The sequence below is a fragment of the Pongo pygmaeus genome, chromosome 11, assembly GCF_028885625.2.
Source record: "Pongo pygmaeus isolate AG05252 chromosome 11, NHGRI_mPonPyg2-v2.0_pri, whole genome shotgun sequence".
NCBI classification, from domain to species: Eukaryota; Metazoa; Chordata; class Mammalia; order Primates; family Hominidae; genus Pongo; species Pongo pygmaeus.
The window spans coordinates 68,406,408-68,422,920 of record NC_072384.2 but is presented as its reverse complement, the minus strand read 5'-3'; the positions used below and the strand labels follow the sequence as shown (position 1 = coordinate 68,422,920).

Sequence of the window (16,513 nt, the reverse complement as noted above, 5' to 3'; positions counted from 1 at the left end):
GCCCCAGGGAGCTCCCTTGCTCTCTTTCCACCACGTGAGGATGCAATGAGAAGTAGCCGGTCTGCAATCTGAAAGAGGAAGCCTCACCAGATAGCACCCTGATCCCACACTTCCAGAATGTGTGTTGTTGAAGCCACCTCCATCTATGGAACTTGGTTATAGCAGCCTGAACAGACTATAAGACAGGGGGAGTTATAGAAGTCTGGTGGGGAGGAATCATTAGAGAAGGGGCTGTCCAAGATATGGGAAATATGGAATAATCAAGAGAGGGCCTTTGGGAGGCAGAATGGGATGAGATTAGAGCACAGGATGGAGAACTGGCCTCTCCACTGCAGATATGTAAATGCTATTACTTCAGTAGGCAGGTGGCTGTGCTAACTTCTATTTACTCTGTGAGGTAGGAGGCAAGATACTGTGCCAGGAGTGTGTGGATGGAGGTGTGAGGAGAACGGAGGTTTAGATCAGCTTCTGGTGAGAATCAAGACTGCTGGGCAGGAAACAAGGAAGAATTTGCTGAGCAGCACAGAGCATCAGCTCAGGTGATCATGAGCGCTTCTATGTGAGATGAGAAAATGAATGCCCCCCCTTGGGTGTTCAGCTTCAGGATTAACAAAAGCTGCCAGATTAAGCAGTGAGGATGGCATAGGTGTGTGACAGAGTAACAGCCAAGGTTATGGTTACCAGCTGGAGGAGGGGAGAGAGCACTGTGGACCTTTACTTCCCAGGGAAGCCGCTGATGGGGGTAGGAAGAGGAAATTCACCACTTAGCTGCCATGCTTTTTTCTTTATTATTGCATGACATCAATAAAGAATAGCTTCTAATGAGCACTCAGAATGCCTAGGCAGGTCCTGGCACTGAGTATTTTAACAGACTGTGGGTTCGCCTCCTCGGAAGCTGCCTCATTATTCAATACTTGTTATGATCATTTCCAACTGTAAAGACTGACATGGAAAGAAATAAGAATCTTGTAAAATCTTGCTAACAATGAATTTAAGTTATTCAATGGCTATTTCTTCAGATGAAAGAGCTACTGGTGATGACAATTTTCTCTTCCTTTTTAAGGGGTTTGCAGTAGTGCTGGTTGCATTTCCTTAGTGGGGACACATCTTTTGTAGAAGATATTGACTATTTCAAAGGTTTTCAATCTGGGACACATACCACAAGAGGTGTGCAAGATAATCTATTGGGGTGTAAGCAGAAAATCTTCATTCTGTTCCTGTACCCCAATATTATTTGTGTTCACTTTGCCTGAAAACACAGTTGTCAAGCTTACTCTTATTTAATATGAGTCTACACTGGTGCTCACACATAGACACTTGTGGATTCTGATTTGGCCTGGGGGAAGGGTGGGGATTCTGCAACCTAAAAAGCTGCCCTAGGCCTCACTGTGTTTTCCCTTCCAGCATCTGGGACATGTGGCCATTGACATATACCTGGGCCATGTGGTTTTACAGACATTATCTGGCTCCAGTTAGGTTAACATACACAAAATGCACAAATATGTTAGAAGATTTCTGCCAAGAACCTGTGGATTGATGTTACTACTAACAATTTAACCACAAAGAATCCACAGCAAAATGTCTGAACTGACACTGCCACCTCTCCTGGTTGCGAGTTTGTTACTACCCACGTGAAAAGGCAAACACTGAAATGAGATCTGACAAAAATTTTGATGATCAAATGAAAAATTATCGAGAAGGCTGGCCAGGGGCGGTGGCTCATGCCTATAATCCCAGCACTTTGAGAGGCTGAGGCAGGCAGATCACTTGAGGGCAGGAGTTCGAGACCAGCCTGGCCAACATGGTGACACCTCGCCTCTACTAAAAATGCAAAAAAAAATTAGCCGAGCATGGTGGTACACACCTGTAGTTCCAGCTACTTGGGAGGCTGGGGTGGGAGAACTGCTTAAAGCCTGGAGTGGGAGGATGCAGTAAGCCAAGTGTGGCCCTCCAGCCTGGGCCACAGAGTGAGACTCTGTCTCAAGAAAAAAAAAAAAATTATCAAGAAGACTATTAGAAATATGCATTTAAATTTACTATACTTAAGGCTGAACCTTGCTCCAAGTATACATTTTTCCTGAAAACATTACTTAATGATTATCTAAAGACATCATGGTTTGCTAATCATTTAAAATATTATTTCATCTTTATCTCATCCTGGAAACATTTCTACTTTTATGCTTTATAATGTTCATAACATATTAACATAACACAATAAAGTACTATGTGTAACAAACAACATATATATAGTATTTATTTTTACTTATTTGGGGTATTAGCTGAGAGGTTTTTTTAAGATAATATTAATAGTCTCCTTTCAAAAAATGTGGGCATCATTGGTCTCATTTGTCATCTGTCAATAAAATTTTTTAAAAGTAATTTTTTTTTAAAGTAACAGGCAAAGTAGCATGCTCCTGTACTCCCAGCTACTTGAGAGGCTGAGGTGGGAGGATCCCTTGAGCCTAGGACTTTGATGCCAGCCTGGGCAGCACAGTGAGATCCCTTCTATTTAAAAGAATTAAAATAAAGTTTAAAATGTATGTGGGGTGTGTGTGTGTGTGTGTGTGTGTGTGTGTGTGTGCACGCCAGTAATGATTTGGAATCCCCTTTTATGCTCTGTCAAGCTACATCTCTGCAGGAATCCCACAGAGAAGGAGGGACCAACCTGTTCTCTTGTGTTCATAGCTAAGGGCAGAAAGCCCATCCCTCTCTATGGCACATGTGCCCAGCCAGCCATGACAGCTTACCTTCCGCTTCTCCTTCTCAGTCATAGATTGCTTGGAGCTTTCTACAAGCTGGAAAAGTGCTTCATGTTTCTTGGTACTAACCATTAATTTCTTCTTGGCCTAGAGAAGACATACAAGAAAAAAAGGAGCAGAGGCTGATGCCAAGAGAAAACTCTTCTCTTTTGGAACAAAGCACATTCATGTGCTAGCTTTAACAATTAGGTATCCTAGAATGCTCCAAAGGCTGAAACAAAAATGTGTACTTTTAGTTCTTCATTCCCATCCTCACTTCAAAATGTACCTAAAACATCAGAGCAGCTAACACTTTGTCCTGAGAACTCCCGCATATGTTGTCATTATATCGGATTTTGAATTTTGCTAAATCATCAAAGGCCTGCAAGCCTCCAAAATAATGTTCTAGTGAGCACAATGGCTTTGCCACAGGAATATCACGGCAAACACAGAAGACTGCCTGCGCCATGCTTTACATCAACCTAGGCCACAACTGAGATTGTTTTCAGATGTTCTCTTAATTTACCTTCTGCCTGCCTCTAAACGTGGGAAGCCTCTGCAAAGGAAAATTAAAGAAATAAGCTCATGGCCCTCTTTCTCCACCTCCTGTCAGCCACATGCCTGCTGGGAAATGAGATTGTGAGGCGTGACTATTTGGTCCTTTAAGGCTTTTTGTTAGTCTCCCAAATAGACTGTACTTCATTACTGACATGCTGAATCTCTTGAATTGTAACTGGGGAGAAAATTATTATAGCCCAAGAATCTTATGTTCTCTAATTTCTCTGTCACTCTTCATTTAAAAAAAATGAAATTTTTTTTTTTTTTTTTTTTTAAATTTTTATTTATTTATTATTATTATTATTATTATACTTTAGGTTTTATGGTACATGTGTGCAATGTGCAGGTAAGTTACATATGTATACATGTGCCATGCTGGTGCGCTGCACCCACCAACTCGTAATTTTTATTTAAAAAAATGACTTGATAGAAACTGGGAAATGATAAAAGATGTTTTTTCTTGGGAGCAATTGCAGCCTCTCAGCATTATTTCTGGCTTTTGATTCATTGTACTGAATTCCTGCGAAAGCTGAATATTTAAAGAAAATGGATTTTTAAAAACAAATCCTTTTAAAGGCCAGGTGTAGTGGCTCATCCCTGTAATCCCTGCACTTTAGGAAGCCAAGGTGGGCAGATCCCTTGTGCCCAGGAGCTGGGGATCAGCCTGGGCAACATAGCAAGACCCTGTCTCTATTTCTTTTTTTTTTTTATGAAGTATTTATTGATCATTCTTGGGTGTTTCTCGGAGACAGGGATATGGGAGGGTCATAGGATAATAGTGGAGAGAAGGTCGGGAGACAAACACATGAACAAAGGTCTCTGGTTTTCCTAGGCAGAGGTCCCTGCGGCCTTCTGCAGTGTTTGTGCCCCTGGGTACTTGAGATTAGGGAGTGGTGATGACTCTTAAAGAGCATGCTGCCTTCAAGCATCTGTTTAACAAAGCACATCTTGCACTGCCCTTAATCCATTTAACCCTGAGTTGACACAGCACATGTTTCAGAGAGCACGGGGCTGGGGGAAAGGCCATAGATCAACAGCATCCCAAGGCAGAAGAATTTCTCCTAGTCAGAACAAAATGGAGTCTCCTATGCCCACCTCTTTCTACACAGACACAGCAACAATCTGATCTCTCCTTCCTTTCCCCACACTTCCCCCACTTCTCTTCAACAAAACCGCCATCGTCCTCATGGCCCGCTCCCGATGGTCGCTGTCTCTTCGGAGCTGTTGGGTACACCTCCCAGACAGGGCGGCCAGGCAGAGGCGCTCCTCACTTCCTCCCAGACGGGGTGGCAGCCAGGCAGAGGCGCTCCTCACTTCCCAGACGGGGCCGCAGGGCAGAGGCGCTCCTCACTTCCTAGATGGGGCAGCCAGGCAGAGGCGCTCCTCACCTCCCAGACGGGGCGGCCGGGCAGAGACGCTCCTCACTTCCTCCCAGACAGGGTGGCAGCCAGGCAGAGGCGCTCCTCACCTCCCAGATGGGGTGGCCTGGTAGAGGCGCTCCTCACCTCCCAGATGGGGTGGCCTGGTAGAGGCGCTCCTCACTTCCCAGATGGGGCGGCCAGGCAGAGGCGCTCCTCACTTCCTCCCAGACGGGGTGGTGGCCAGGCAGAGGCACTCCTCACTTCCCAGACGGGGTGGCCGGGCAGAGGCGCTCCTCACTTCCTCCAAGACGGGGTGGCGGCCAGGCAGAGGCGCTCCTCACCTCCCAGACGGGGTGGCGGCCGGGCAGAGGCGCTCCTCACCTCCCAGATGGGGTGGCCAGGCAGAGGCGCTCCTCACTTCCCAGATGGGGCAGCCGGGCAGAGGCGCTCCTCACTTCCTCCCAGACGGGGCGGCCGGGCAGAGGCTCTCCTCACCTCCCAGATGGGGTGGCCAGGCAGAGGTGCTCCTCACTTCCTCCCAGACGGGGCGGCCGGGCAGAGGCTCTCCTCACCTCCCAGATGGGGTGGCCAGGCAGAGGTGCTCCTCACTTCCCAGATGGGGCAGCCGGGCAGAGGCGCTCCTCACTTCCCAGACGTTGGGCGACTGGGCAGAGGCGCTCCTCACATCCCAGACGATAGGCGGCCAGGCAGAGACGTTCCTCACTTCCTATACGGGATGGCGGCTGGGCAGAGGGGCTCCTCACTTCCCAGACGGGGCAGCCGGGCAGAGACGCTCCTCACTTCCTAGACGGGGTGGCGGCAGGGCAGAGGCTGTAATCTTAGCACTTTAAGAGGCCAAGGCAGGAGGCTGGTAGGTGGAGGTTGTAGCCAGCCGAGATCACGCCACTGCACTCCAGCCTGAGCACCATTGAGCATTGAGTGAGCGAGACTCCGTCTGCAATCCCAGCACCTCGGGAGGCCGAGGCAGGCAGATCACTGGAGGCCAGGAGCTGGAGACCAGCCTGGTCAACACGGCGAAACCCCGTCCCCACCAAAAATACAAAAACCATTCAGACGTGGGGGCAGGCGCCTGCAATCCCAGGCACTCGGCAGGCCGAGGCAGGAGAGTCACAGGAGCCCGAGGCAGGGAGGTTGCAGCGAGCCGAGATCACGGCAGTACAGTCCAGCTTCGGCAACAGAGGGAGACCGCAACAGAGGGAGACCGAAAAAAGAAGGAGAGGGAGACCGAAGAAAGGGGAGAGGGAGGGGGGAGGGGGAGGGGGAGGGAGAGAGGGAGAGGGAGAGGGAGAGCTCTATTTCTTTAAAAAAATACAAAACAATTCCTTTTAAAGAAAACTCATAAAATCCATGGCAAAACTAAAAAGCAAATGAGTGGATACTGTTTCTGGGCCTTTACTTATAAAAGTGATTCTCATGAGCATCCTTTTACCATTGTAACTACTGTGGATATAGAAATTCACTTATATCAAACACTTTTTATTAATGTCCTTGGTCTTATGGAGTCAGTCCTCAGTTTTGGCAGAAGCTTTGGAAGTAACACCAAGTTTGCCTGTTTCTGAGGGCGTCTGTCTCTAGTTATTTGGCATCAGTGGCTGTTTACTTGTAAAGGTTCTCTGTGGGCACTAATGCTTTGGAGATGAAAAAGGATTTCAACACTTAGAGAACAAGTCTTCTTGGAGGGGTTCATTGAATCTTGTTAGCAGATTTACTGCTAGTCCTTTCTACCTGAAATGAATTCCTCCTATACTACATTGTTCTAGAATAATCTTCTGTGCATATGGATCCCATCTGTTATTTTCTCTGCTTAAGAACTCATACTGATATGCTCTAGCTTCCCACACCAGATCGTAATTCCTCTCCTTAGAATGTATTCCCTATTTCCTGCACATATGTCATCTAGCCAACTAAATTTTAAATTACTTGAAAAACATTATGTCTTAGAATAGTGCTGTGCACAAAAAGTGGACCCCACATACTCATGAAATTGATATACGCATCCCCTTTTACATACCACTACCCACCCCTCACTGGGCCACTCTCACTAGTGATGTAGAGATCACTAACACCTTTCTACAAATGAAAAAACAAAACCCAGGTGGTGTTTATCATTTGCTGTAAATTACAAATTATACAGAAAGGCAGTCAGTATAATGGAATGATTAAGAGCAGTGACCCTGGAACCAACTTGTGACAACCATTGGTTCAACCATTAACCAGCTCTGTATCCTTGGGAAAATTACTGAAACTCTCTGTGTCTCCATTGCCCAATCTGTAAAATGGGGCAATGCATAATGACATATGACATTGGGTTGTTGTGATGATTAAATACATAAATATATAGCACTTAGCACATAATAAGTGCTAAATAATCATATTTAGAGCCATGCACTTCCATTGGTTTGGTGAAAAATATATCTATGTAACAACTCAGGTAAGGAAACATTTTTCTCTTCAGTTAGCACTTAGAAGTACTAATGCTAGAACATGTCATCACATTTGTATGAAAGCAAAACACTTCAATTCTAAAAACTGAGTTTACACAAATGATATTTGCGGATACTTGCCTTAATTTGCTGATTCCAGTTGCTAATGACAAGATTTGCTGTCTTTTCAACTTCATTGTCAAGCTATTGAAAAAGGAAAAAGGAAACAAAGCTTTGCTTTCTTCTTGTTTAGTTGCTGCAGTAGACTAAATGTTTGTGCCCCTAAAATGTATAGATTGAAACCTGTTCCCTCAATGTGATGGTATTTGGAGGTGGAGGCTTTGAGAGATGATTAGTTCATGAGGGTGGAGCCCCCATGAATGAGATTAGTGCCCTTATAAAAGAGACCCCAAGAGCTGCCTAGCCCCTACTGCCATCTGAGGTTACAGCGAGTAAATAGCCACTGATGAACCAGGAAGCGGGCCCTCATCACACAGCTAATGTGCGGGTGCCTTGATCTTGGACTTCCCAGCCTCCAGAACTGTAAGAAATAAATTCCTATTATTTATAAGCTATCCAGTTTATGCTACTTTGTTAGAGCAGCCTGAACTAAGACAGTCACAGTACTAGCTTATCAATCACTATTACAATTCATGGGAATTTCAAGATCCTACAATGGACATATTAGCCAAATTATCTTATCCCTGTGTCAAGTAACAGGACTTGGTAAAATAATTATTTCTAATCTATAAGAATGTAAAAAGCACATAAACATGTGCAATCATGTGTAAGAGGCCCTTGCATGAGCTGATATTGTTGCTAGTTCCATCACATCATCTTCCATGTCAATCCATGCAGCAAAAACCTCAACACCATGAAAACTGGTAACAGTCCTAACTGCCAATTTTACTATGTGTCTCCATTACCCCTGAAGTGAATATTGCTTTAATTTCAAAGATATTGAACTCTTAATCATAATTAACTTTTTCCCTTGCTTTTAAACAGCCAAAGAGGCAGTAATAATAATGATGAAAATGATCTAGACAACTTCCCAGGGAGATCTGATGTAAGTTACAGCAGAACGTTTTTCCCTGGAACACAGACCCAGCAGATCAGCCATTATTCAACCACTCTGAGATCTAGCGAATGCTACATTTTCATTTTTTTCCAGTTGGTTAAATTTAGAGTATATGGTTCATTGTAACAGACATAATGAAAATATTTTATGTACTATGCCACTTTTGATTTCACGTATGTGTCTGGAATGTGGAACAAGTTCACTTTAGAAAATCAAATAGAATCTTTTATATTTTGTGAGAGAGTGGAGTGGGGTGGTGGGGTGCAGTGGAGAAAAGCAATGCAGAAAAGAAGAAAAACAGGACCAGCATTTCGGGGGGGCTCATGACATCCATTAACTAAAGCACTGTGATTAATTGTCACAGCACTGTGCCTCATTTATGGTAAACACTAAAGAAATGCTGACTATCATATTATTATGCAGTGTGAAAAATATTTTGTAATCAATGAAATACAGACTAGTAATTGGTTTTTATTAAGTTGGCTTGCAAAGGCAGAAGGTTATATTGCTTGCTAGCAATTCCTATCAAGTTGTGTCCATCACCCAAAACTCTGAATAGAGCATCCATTCTGGTAAAATATACCTATGTACCTACAAACATCAATTCCACTTCCTGACCCAGCTTAATGAGTTTGAATAAAATTTTAAAAAATCATTTCTCCTCCATCAGAACTTTCACACCTCTTCTCATCCTTCTGACTTGCCACTGAGGATGTGCTTTATCTGACTGTATTCCCTTGAAACTCCCCCTTAACCACTGCCCCTTCCCTTCACAGGGACCACCTACCACCGCTTACAAACATCTTACCTGCACCTGGTCCTGAAACAAACAGTGACCATAACCCCACCCCATCAGAGCCAAGCAGTGTCTATTAAACACCCAATTATGTTGCCTGGAAGTAGAGTACAAAGTGCTTAACTACTGAATAATACACAACAAAAAAGAAAAAGGAACACAAATGAAACTGTTCTAGGCCGAAGGCAATGGCTCACGCCTGTAATCCCAGCACTTTGGGAGGCCAAGATGGGCGGATCACCTGAGGTGAGGAGTTGGAGACAAGCCTGACCAACATGGCGACCCCTGGTCTCTACTAAAAATACAAAAATTAGCCAGGCGTGGTGGCAGGCACCTGTAATGTCAGCTACTCGAGAGGCTGAGGTAGGCAAGTCACTTGAACCCAGGTGGTGGAGGTTGCAGTGAGCCGAGATGACGCCATTGCACTCCAGCCTGGGTGACAAGAGCAAAACTCCATCAAAAAAAGAAAGAAAGGGAGAGAGAGAAAAAAAAAGAAAGAGAAGGAAGGAAGAAAGGAAGGGAGGAAGGAAGGGAGGGAGGAAGGAAGGGAGGGAGGGAGGGAAAGAAAGAAAAACTGTTCTAGAAGGAAAGGCACAGAGAAAGAGTAGAGGATCGGCTATCAGAGGACCAGGTGCCCCTGAAAGGATTGTTTAATTATTTTTCTGTAATTTTTAGGATATTTGAGGATTGTACTCATTATTACCTTTACATAATACCAAGTTAATAAGCATAGAAAACATCTTTGTAAAAATTGTGCTTATCATTCTCTTATTTACAAACAGAATGATAAAATTGTTTTAAAAGTGCAAAAAAGTATAGAAATGAAATAAAAATAACCTCCAATTTCACCATCTAAAGATCATTCTTATTAACATTTTGAGAAGCTTCTTCCAGTTTTTTCTATACATACATATACATATTCATTTTATGAAGTTGAGATTGTATAAATTAGACTTTTTCATTCTGCTTTATTTAGCAGTATACTGTGAAAAAAATCCCCATGTGATTAAATTCTTCTACAAAAAGATTTTGAATGGTTGCAAATTATTCTATTGCTTGAATTTATCACAATTTATTTTAATGCTTTAGTAGTTTCCAGTTTTTCACTATTATAAGCAATGCTCTAACAAACATCCTTGTACATAAATCTTGGATTTGTGTTTTTTATTATTCATTTATTTTAAAATAAATACAAGTATTTATTTTATTTTTAGGATAAATTCCTGAAACCTGGTACCACTTTCAGATCACCTTTTCCTTTTTGGGCTAAACACAGGAATCTTGCTTTAAACAGGAAGAGTAAAGAAAGGTTTGGACTCACTGATTTTCTCTTCTTCTCTTGTACATTTAGAACTTGATAAGTCGGTTTTATTGCTTCCAATTCAATTGCTTTGCCAAGTTTTCTGGAAATAAAACATGAAAGACACACAAGCATAATATCAGGGTTTACATCTACTTTCCAAATTACTTTCTGGGGAAATAAAACAGTGTGTTATGGAACATCTATTCAGTGCAAGTTGGAAGTGGAATATTTGTAGCACACCCACTTTAAATATTTGACTCCCTTTGGAGATGGAGAAAGGCCAGGGTGGGAGAACTCACTGATGCAGGTCCGCTGTGGATTTCATTCCCTCTGAGGCCCAGGCCCAGGCACTGCTGACACAGCTAAAGGCAAAAAAAAGTGGGGAACAAAGGTGAGTGTCATTTTCCTAGGAAATAGGATGTGCTGGCTAGAAATACAGCATCGCATCTGATTCACCACATTCAACAATTGCATTCACTTCCCTAACCTTATTTCAGTTTCTCTATGAGATTACATTCTGCCAATACATTTATTTGCACTACACTCATTATATATACTGTTTTTTTCCCAGTCATTTTTCATTTAGATTTTCATTTCCTATCTCATATCTGTATAAAATAGGGGAAATGGCCAGGTGTGGTGGCACTGCCTCAGCCTCCTAAAGTGCCTGTAAATCCCAGCACTTTAGGAGGCGGAGGTGGGAGGATCACTTGAGGCCACACGTTCGAAACTAGCCTGCGCGACACACACAGCGAGACCTTTTCTCTACGAAAAGCTTTTTAAAATTAGCCAGGTGTGGTGATGCACACCCACAGTCCTAGCTACTAGGGAGGCCAAGGTAGGAGGATTGCTTGAGCCCAGGAAGCTACAGTGAGCTATGCTCATGCCACTGTACTCCAGCCTGGGCAACAGAGCAAGACCCTATCCCCTGAGCCCCTCTCCCCACCAAAAAGAAAAAAATAAGTAATGAAAATGAAATAAAATAGGGGAAATAAAATAGCCAAGGGTGAGAACAGGTTGGTCATAGGATACACATAGATATGAAAAAACTGAGACTCAGAAAAGTTAAGTGATAAAGTGCTTGAGAGCCCTGCTCACATCCTGCTGCTGCTCTTGGGGTTGGAGTCCAGCTCCTGTTCCCTGCTGGGTTTGAGGACAACAGCTCAGATAGTTAATGGTCCTATGAGCAGTATCTCACTTTAACACAAAGGATAACGCTACCCAGTCCCTCACGGCATAGCGGGAGGATTAGGGAGTGTGACGTCATTTTTCTCCCACAGGGCCCCATGTAGTCTGCCTTCAACAGTCAGGATAGTAAGTCCAATCACATCAAGAAACCCCAGGTACAGAGGCCTGTGTAGATTTTGATGAAGAGGAAGGGGGTGGATCTGCATCCTTGCCTTAATCAGAATGGTACAGAGGTTTTGCTTCCAAATGCCTTAGTTTGCATCCTGCAGTCTAAGAATAAGAGAACTAGACCAAAAGATGCTAGATTTTCTGCACATCCAAAGCCAGATACAAGCTTAGGCACAAGAGCATACCTGCTATATACCTGCAATTACAGGAGATTCCAGAAAACACTAAATGAATCTCTATTGACAGGAAGCAGATCAGTGGTTGCTTGGGGTTGGGTGGGAAGGAGTGCAAACAGGCATGATAAATCTTTTGGCGTGATGAAAATGTCTATGTTTTGATTTTAGTGGTGGCTACACAGGGTATTTACATATGTCAAAACTGATCAAATCATATGCTTAAAATGGGTGCTTATTATTGCATGTAAATTAAAACTCAATACAGCTGATTTTTTAAAAATGAAGTCAGGTACATTTCTGGGTAGAGCATCTGACATTTGCCCCTTGGAGGAGCTGGGTCTCAGGACAGGAACCAAGCATGTGGCCTCAGTCTGTGTCTGAATGGAGATGCTCCCCCTTTGTTTTCTGCATGACCTTGGAAGAATCTCTGGCCCTCACTTAACTGATCTTTTGAAGTAGAAGTAACTTAGTCAACACCTGTGAAAAGACAGGGTAAAAATGGAAAGACAAGGAAGGAAGGAAGCAAGGGAGGGAGGGAAGGAGGGGAAAGAAAGGAAAGAAAGAAAGAGAGAAAAAGAATTAGAAGTAATGAAGTAACAGGATATCTGTAGTACCTAACACAGATTTCGGTATGGATAAAAATTCTCTAATGTTTACTGTTAAATACTGTACTAATCCCAGTTGGCCTAACATTCTGGACCTGCCAACTCTTTGGTAGTATTCTGCTGGGTGACAGAGCTGCAGCACAATACACACACCCCTACACCCCTATACCTCTCATTCCTTAGGAGGCAATTCGAATAAAAAACACAATGGACATTCACAGAGCTTTCGTTCCCTGCCAGGTACTCTGCTAAGCACACTTCTTATATTACCATATTTAATTCTCACAGCAACCGTAAGAGATAGGCTTTACTTTTGCTTTAAAGAGATCTTGACAGGTAAGATAAATTTTCCTAGGTCACTCACCTGTTAAGTGGTAGAGTTAGAATTTAAACCTGGGCAGTCTATCTATACTCAACCACTGTGCTATACTGGCTTCACTGTAGTCTACTAAAATACTGTCCTAAAAATAAAAATAAAGCTAAAAGAGCACTTTCAAAGCCACCATTTGTTATTACGGCTGATGCCTAAAGAAGAGTGGAAATTTGAGCTCCAGAAGGCTTCTTTTTTTCCTTTCCCATTCTTATCTCTTTCATCATCAAAAGAGACCTCTACAATGGCACTGCCAGTTCAAGGGCACGTCTGCATGCATTAGTCAAGAATCTTTATAGCAAATTACCACTAATGAACTATTTTTGGTATATCAATATCTTTCTTCTCTCCTCCAATAAGGGAATCTACTTCATTCTTAGTGCTGCAATATATTGAAAAGAATGTGAACCAACACCTTTCAGCACCCAATGTGCTAAGCTCTTCACACTCGTGATCTCATTTAATATGCCTACACACACACAATAGAGCACATATTATTACTCTGTCCAACAGAGGAAGAAATAAAGGCACACAGAGGCCAGGTTACTTGTCAAAGGTCGTAGAGTAGAGAAAATATAGGATTCACACTTCCTGACTCCAAGACAACCTGACTTTAACAACACCACTTCCCAAGTTAAATATCATTACCAAGGCCTATTATGAATGTGGCCTTAGGAGTCATAAACACTGAGGAAGAATCCAGCTATGCAACTCATGATCTGGGTGATTGGGGGAAGTATCTTGAACTTTCCAAGTCTCAAGTCCTTATCTGTAAACAGGGATAACAAGACCTCTCAAGGGTTCTTATGAGGATTAAATGGGAGTATCAGTAAAGCATTAACACAGTGCGTGCACACAGTAAGTGCCCAAGAACTGGAAGCCATGCTTGATGTTATGTACTTGCCATGTTTAGAAGAGGAAGCTGGAATGGAACATGTCACTTTTTACTATTTTTAAGAATGATTTTTGCTGGGTGTGGTGGCTCACGTATGTAATCCCAGCACTCTGGAACACCAAGGCAGGAGGATTACTTGAGCCCAGGAGTTCAAGACCAGCCTGGGCAACATAGTAAGACCCTGTCCCAACAAAAAACAAATTTAGGGCATGGTCCCAGCTACTCTATATGGGAGGCTGGGTGGGAGGATCACCTGAGCCTGGGGGATTGAGGGTGCAGTGAGCTGTGATTGTGCCACTGCACTCTAAGCCAGGTAACAGAGCAAGATCCTGTCTCGAAAAAAACAAAAAACAAAAAACAAAAACAAAAACAAAAAAAAATGAAAAAAGGGTTGATTTTGCCTTACCTCTGCCACAATACTTACCTTTTTCTCGTGTTCTGTAATGCTTTGCTCAGCTTGCTTGCCAGTTTCTGAAGTCCTTTGGCATAGCTAATTTCCAGGTTTGCCCTGTTAGAAAAGGACTAGTTAAATAGGATGTGCTGGGCTGGGCACAGTGGCTCACACCTATAATCCCAGCACTTTGGGAGGCCAAGGCAGGTAGATCACTTGAGGCCAGGAGTTCAAGACGAGCCTGGCCAACATGGTGAAACCCAGTCTCTATTAAAAATACAAAAATTAGCCAGGCATGGTGGCAGGCGCCTATAATCCCAGCTACTTGGGAGGCTGAAGTGCGAGAATCGCTTGAACATGGGAGGCAGATGTTACAATGAGCTGAGATTGTGCCACTGCACTCCAGCCTGGGTGACAAAGCAAGACTCCATCTCAAAAAAAAAAAAAAAATTAAAAAAAGAGGATGTGCTGGCTAGAAATCAGGCAAACCAAACACACACACAGATGCACACACGCATACATGATGCACGAAGGAGGGGTCAGGCTGAAAACGCAATGCCTATGTAAAGAAGAGATGATTTGTTTACTACAAGGATCCTCTTGTCCTTAAGCATAATCCTAAAGGGTATCCAAGAGGATCCTAAAAAGACAGAGGTTTCTGTTTTTGTTTTTGTTTTGAGATGGAGTTTCTCTCTTGTTGCCCAGGCTGGAGTGCAATGGCACAATCTTGGTTCACTGTAACCTCCACCTCCCAGGTTCAAGCGATTCTTTCGCCTTAGCCCCTCAAGTAGCTGGGATTACAGGCATGTACCACAATGCCCGGCTAATTTTGTTTTTTTAGTAGAAACGAGGTTTCAGCATGCTGTTCAGCTGGTCTCAAACGCCTGACCTCAGGTGACCCACCTGTTTAGGCCTCCCAAAATGCTGGGATTACAGGCGTGAGCCACTGTGTCCAGCCCAAAGGAAGAGTTTTTAGCTAAGCTCCTTTTATATCATGCTAATGGGTTGAATTGTGTCTGCCAAGAAGAAGTTGAAATCTACTCCCCAGTGCCTGTGAATGTGACCTCATATGGGAATAGGGTCTTTGCAGATGATGATCAAGTTAAGATGAGGTCATTAGGGTGGGCCCAAACCCTATATGGATGTGTCCTTATATAAAGGGAAAATTTGGACATAAACAGACATGTACACAGAGAAAAAGCCATGTGAACATGAAGGCATAAATCTGAGTGGTGCATCTACAAGCCAAAGAATGCCAAAGATTGCCAGCAAATCATCAGAAGCCAGGACAGAGGCACAGAACAAATTCTCCCTCACAGCCCTCAGAACGCACCTCTGACTGCCAGCCTCCAGAACTGAGACAACACACTTCTGTTGTTTAAGCCACTCATTCTGTGGTACTTTGTTATGACGGCCCTAAAAACTAATGCAACTGGCCGGGCGCGGTGGCTCACGCCTATAATCCTAGCACTTTGGGAAGCAGACGTGGGCGGATCACAAGGTCAGGAGATCGAGACCATCCTGGCTAACACAGTGAAACCCCGTCTCTACTGAAAATACAAAAAAATTAGCCAGGTGTGGTGGCTTATGCCTGTAGTCCCAGCTATTCGGGAGGCTGAGGCAAGAGAATCGCTTGAACCCAGGAGGTGGAGGTTGCAGTGAGTCAAGATCGCGCCACTGCACACTAGCCTGGGCAACAGAGCGAGACTCCATCTCAAACAAAAACAAAAACAAAAACAAAAGTAATACAACTAGTAAGGAACAGAAAATTGTCCTACTGATCTCAGGATATTAGCACTAATCAGATCAGCTCTAGATTATAACCGTTGGCAATAAAATAAATTATGATTGGATTAACCAAGCAGAACTTTCTAATGGGAATCGGCAGTGGTAGCCAACACCAGATTTAGAAAATGAATTTCTATTACTCTCTTTGCAGCACAAGGCTCAGTAGGAAGTCCGGGTATGCCCTCCAAAAGCAAACCCCTTGGTTCTTTTGGATAAATTGAATCATTCTCATCTTAAACCTATTTTACCATGTCCTATTTACAGACCCATCTATAGCTAAAATGAGGGCATCTCCATATCACTTTTGACTACAGAGAATAAAAATGTAGGGGATTAAGTTCAATTTATATTATGTTTTCCAATATGGATCCTAAGAGTTTTCATTGCATTTTTCAGTCTGTTAATCCATTTTTATTATATTTTAGATTTATGATGTTATTTCACTTGGGCAGAACTCTCTAATGACTAGTCTAATACCTGCATGTTTTCACACAAATTAACTCCATGGCATAGACTGAGCAAAGAAAGACAGCCCGCTTCTATACAATGAAATCCAGAGATGACAGGCTATTGATCTATTGCTAAATTACTATTCATTTTTTTCTCTTAGTACAGCTGTGCTTTAAGTTGTTTTTACCACTTTTTGTAAGAAAG

At 43.2% G+C, this 16,513-nt stretch overlaps 1 protein-coding gene across 6 annotated transcripts in view; it reads right to left on the bottom strand.

The window, feature by feature from the left end:
- The window catches only part of NOSTRIN (nitric oxide synthase trafficking), an 80,183-nt gene that overhangs the window by 28,089 nt on the left and 35,581 nt on the right, over positions 1-16,513 (bottom strand). For 5 of the 6 annotated variants that reach the window (XM_054476913.2, XM_054476915.2, XM_054476914.2 and 2 more), the window contains 5 exons: positions 14,105-14,188; positions 10,578-10,640; positions 10,297-10,378; positions 7,243-7,305; positions 2,748-2,846 (listed from right to left, as the gene is read on the bottom strand). In XM_054476913.2, the coding sequence (XP_054332888.1) occupies positions 2,748-2,846; positions 7,243-7,305; positions 10,297-10,378; positions 10,578-10,640; positions 14,105-14,188 (391 nt within the window). The remainder of the gene's footprint in view (positions 1-2,747; positions 2,847-7,242; positions 7,306-10,296; positions 10,379-10,577; positions 10,641-14,104; positions 14,189-16,513) is intronic. The other variant, XM_054476917.2, reaches the window with a different exon arrangement.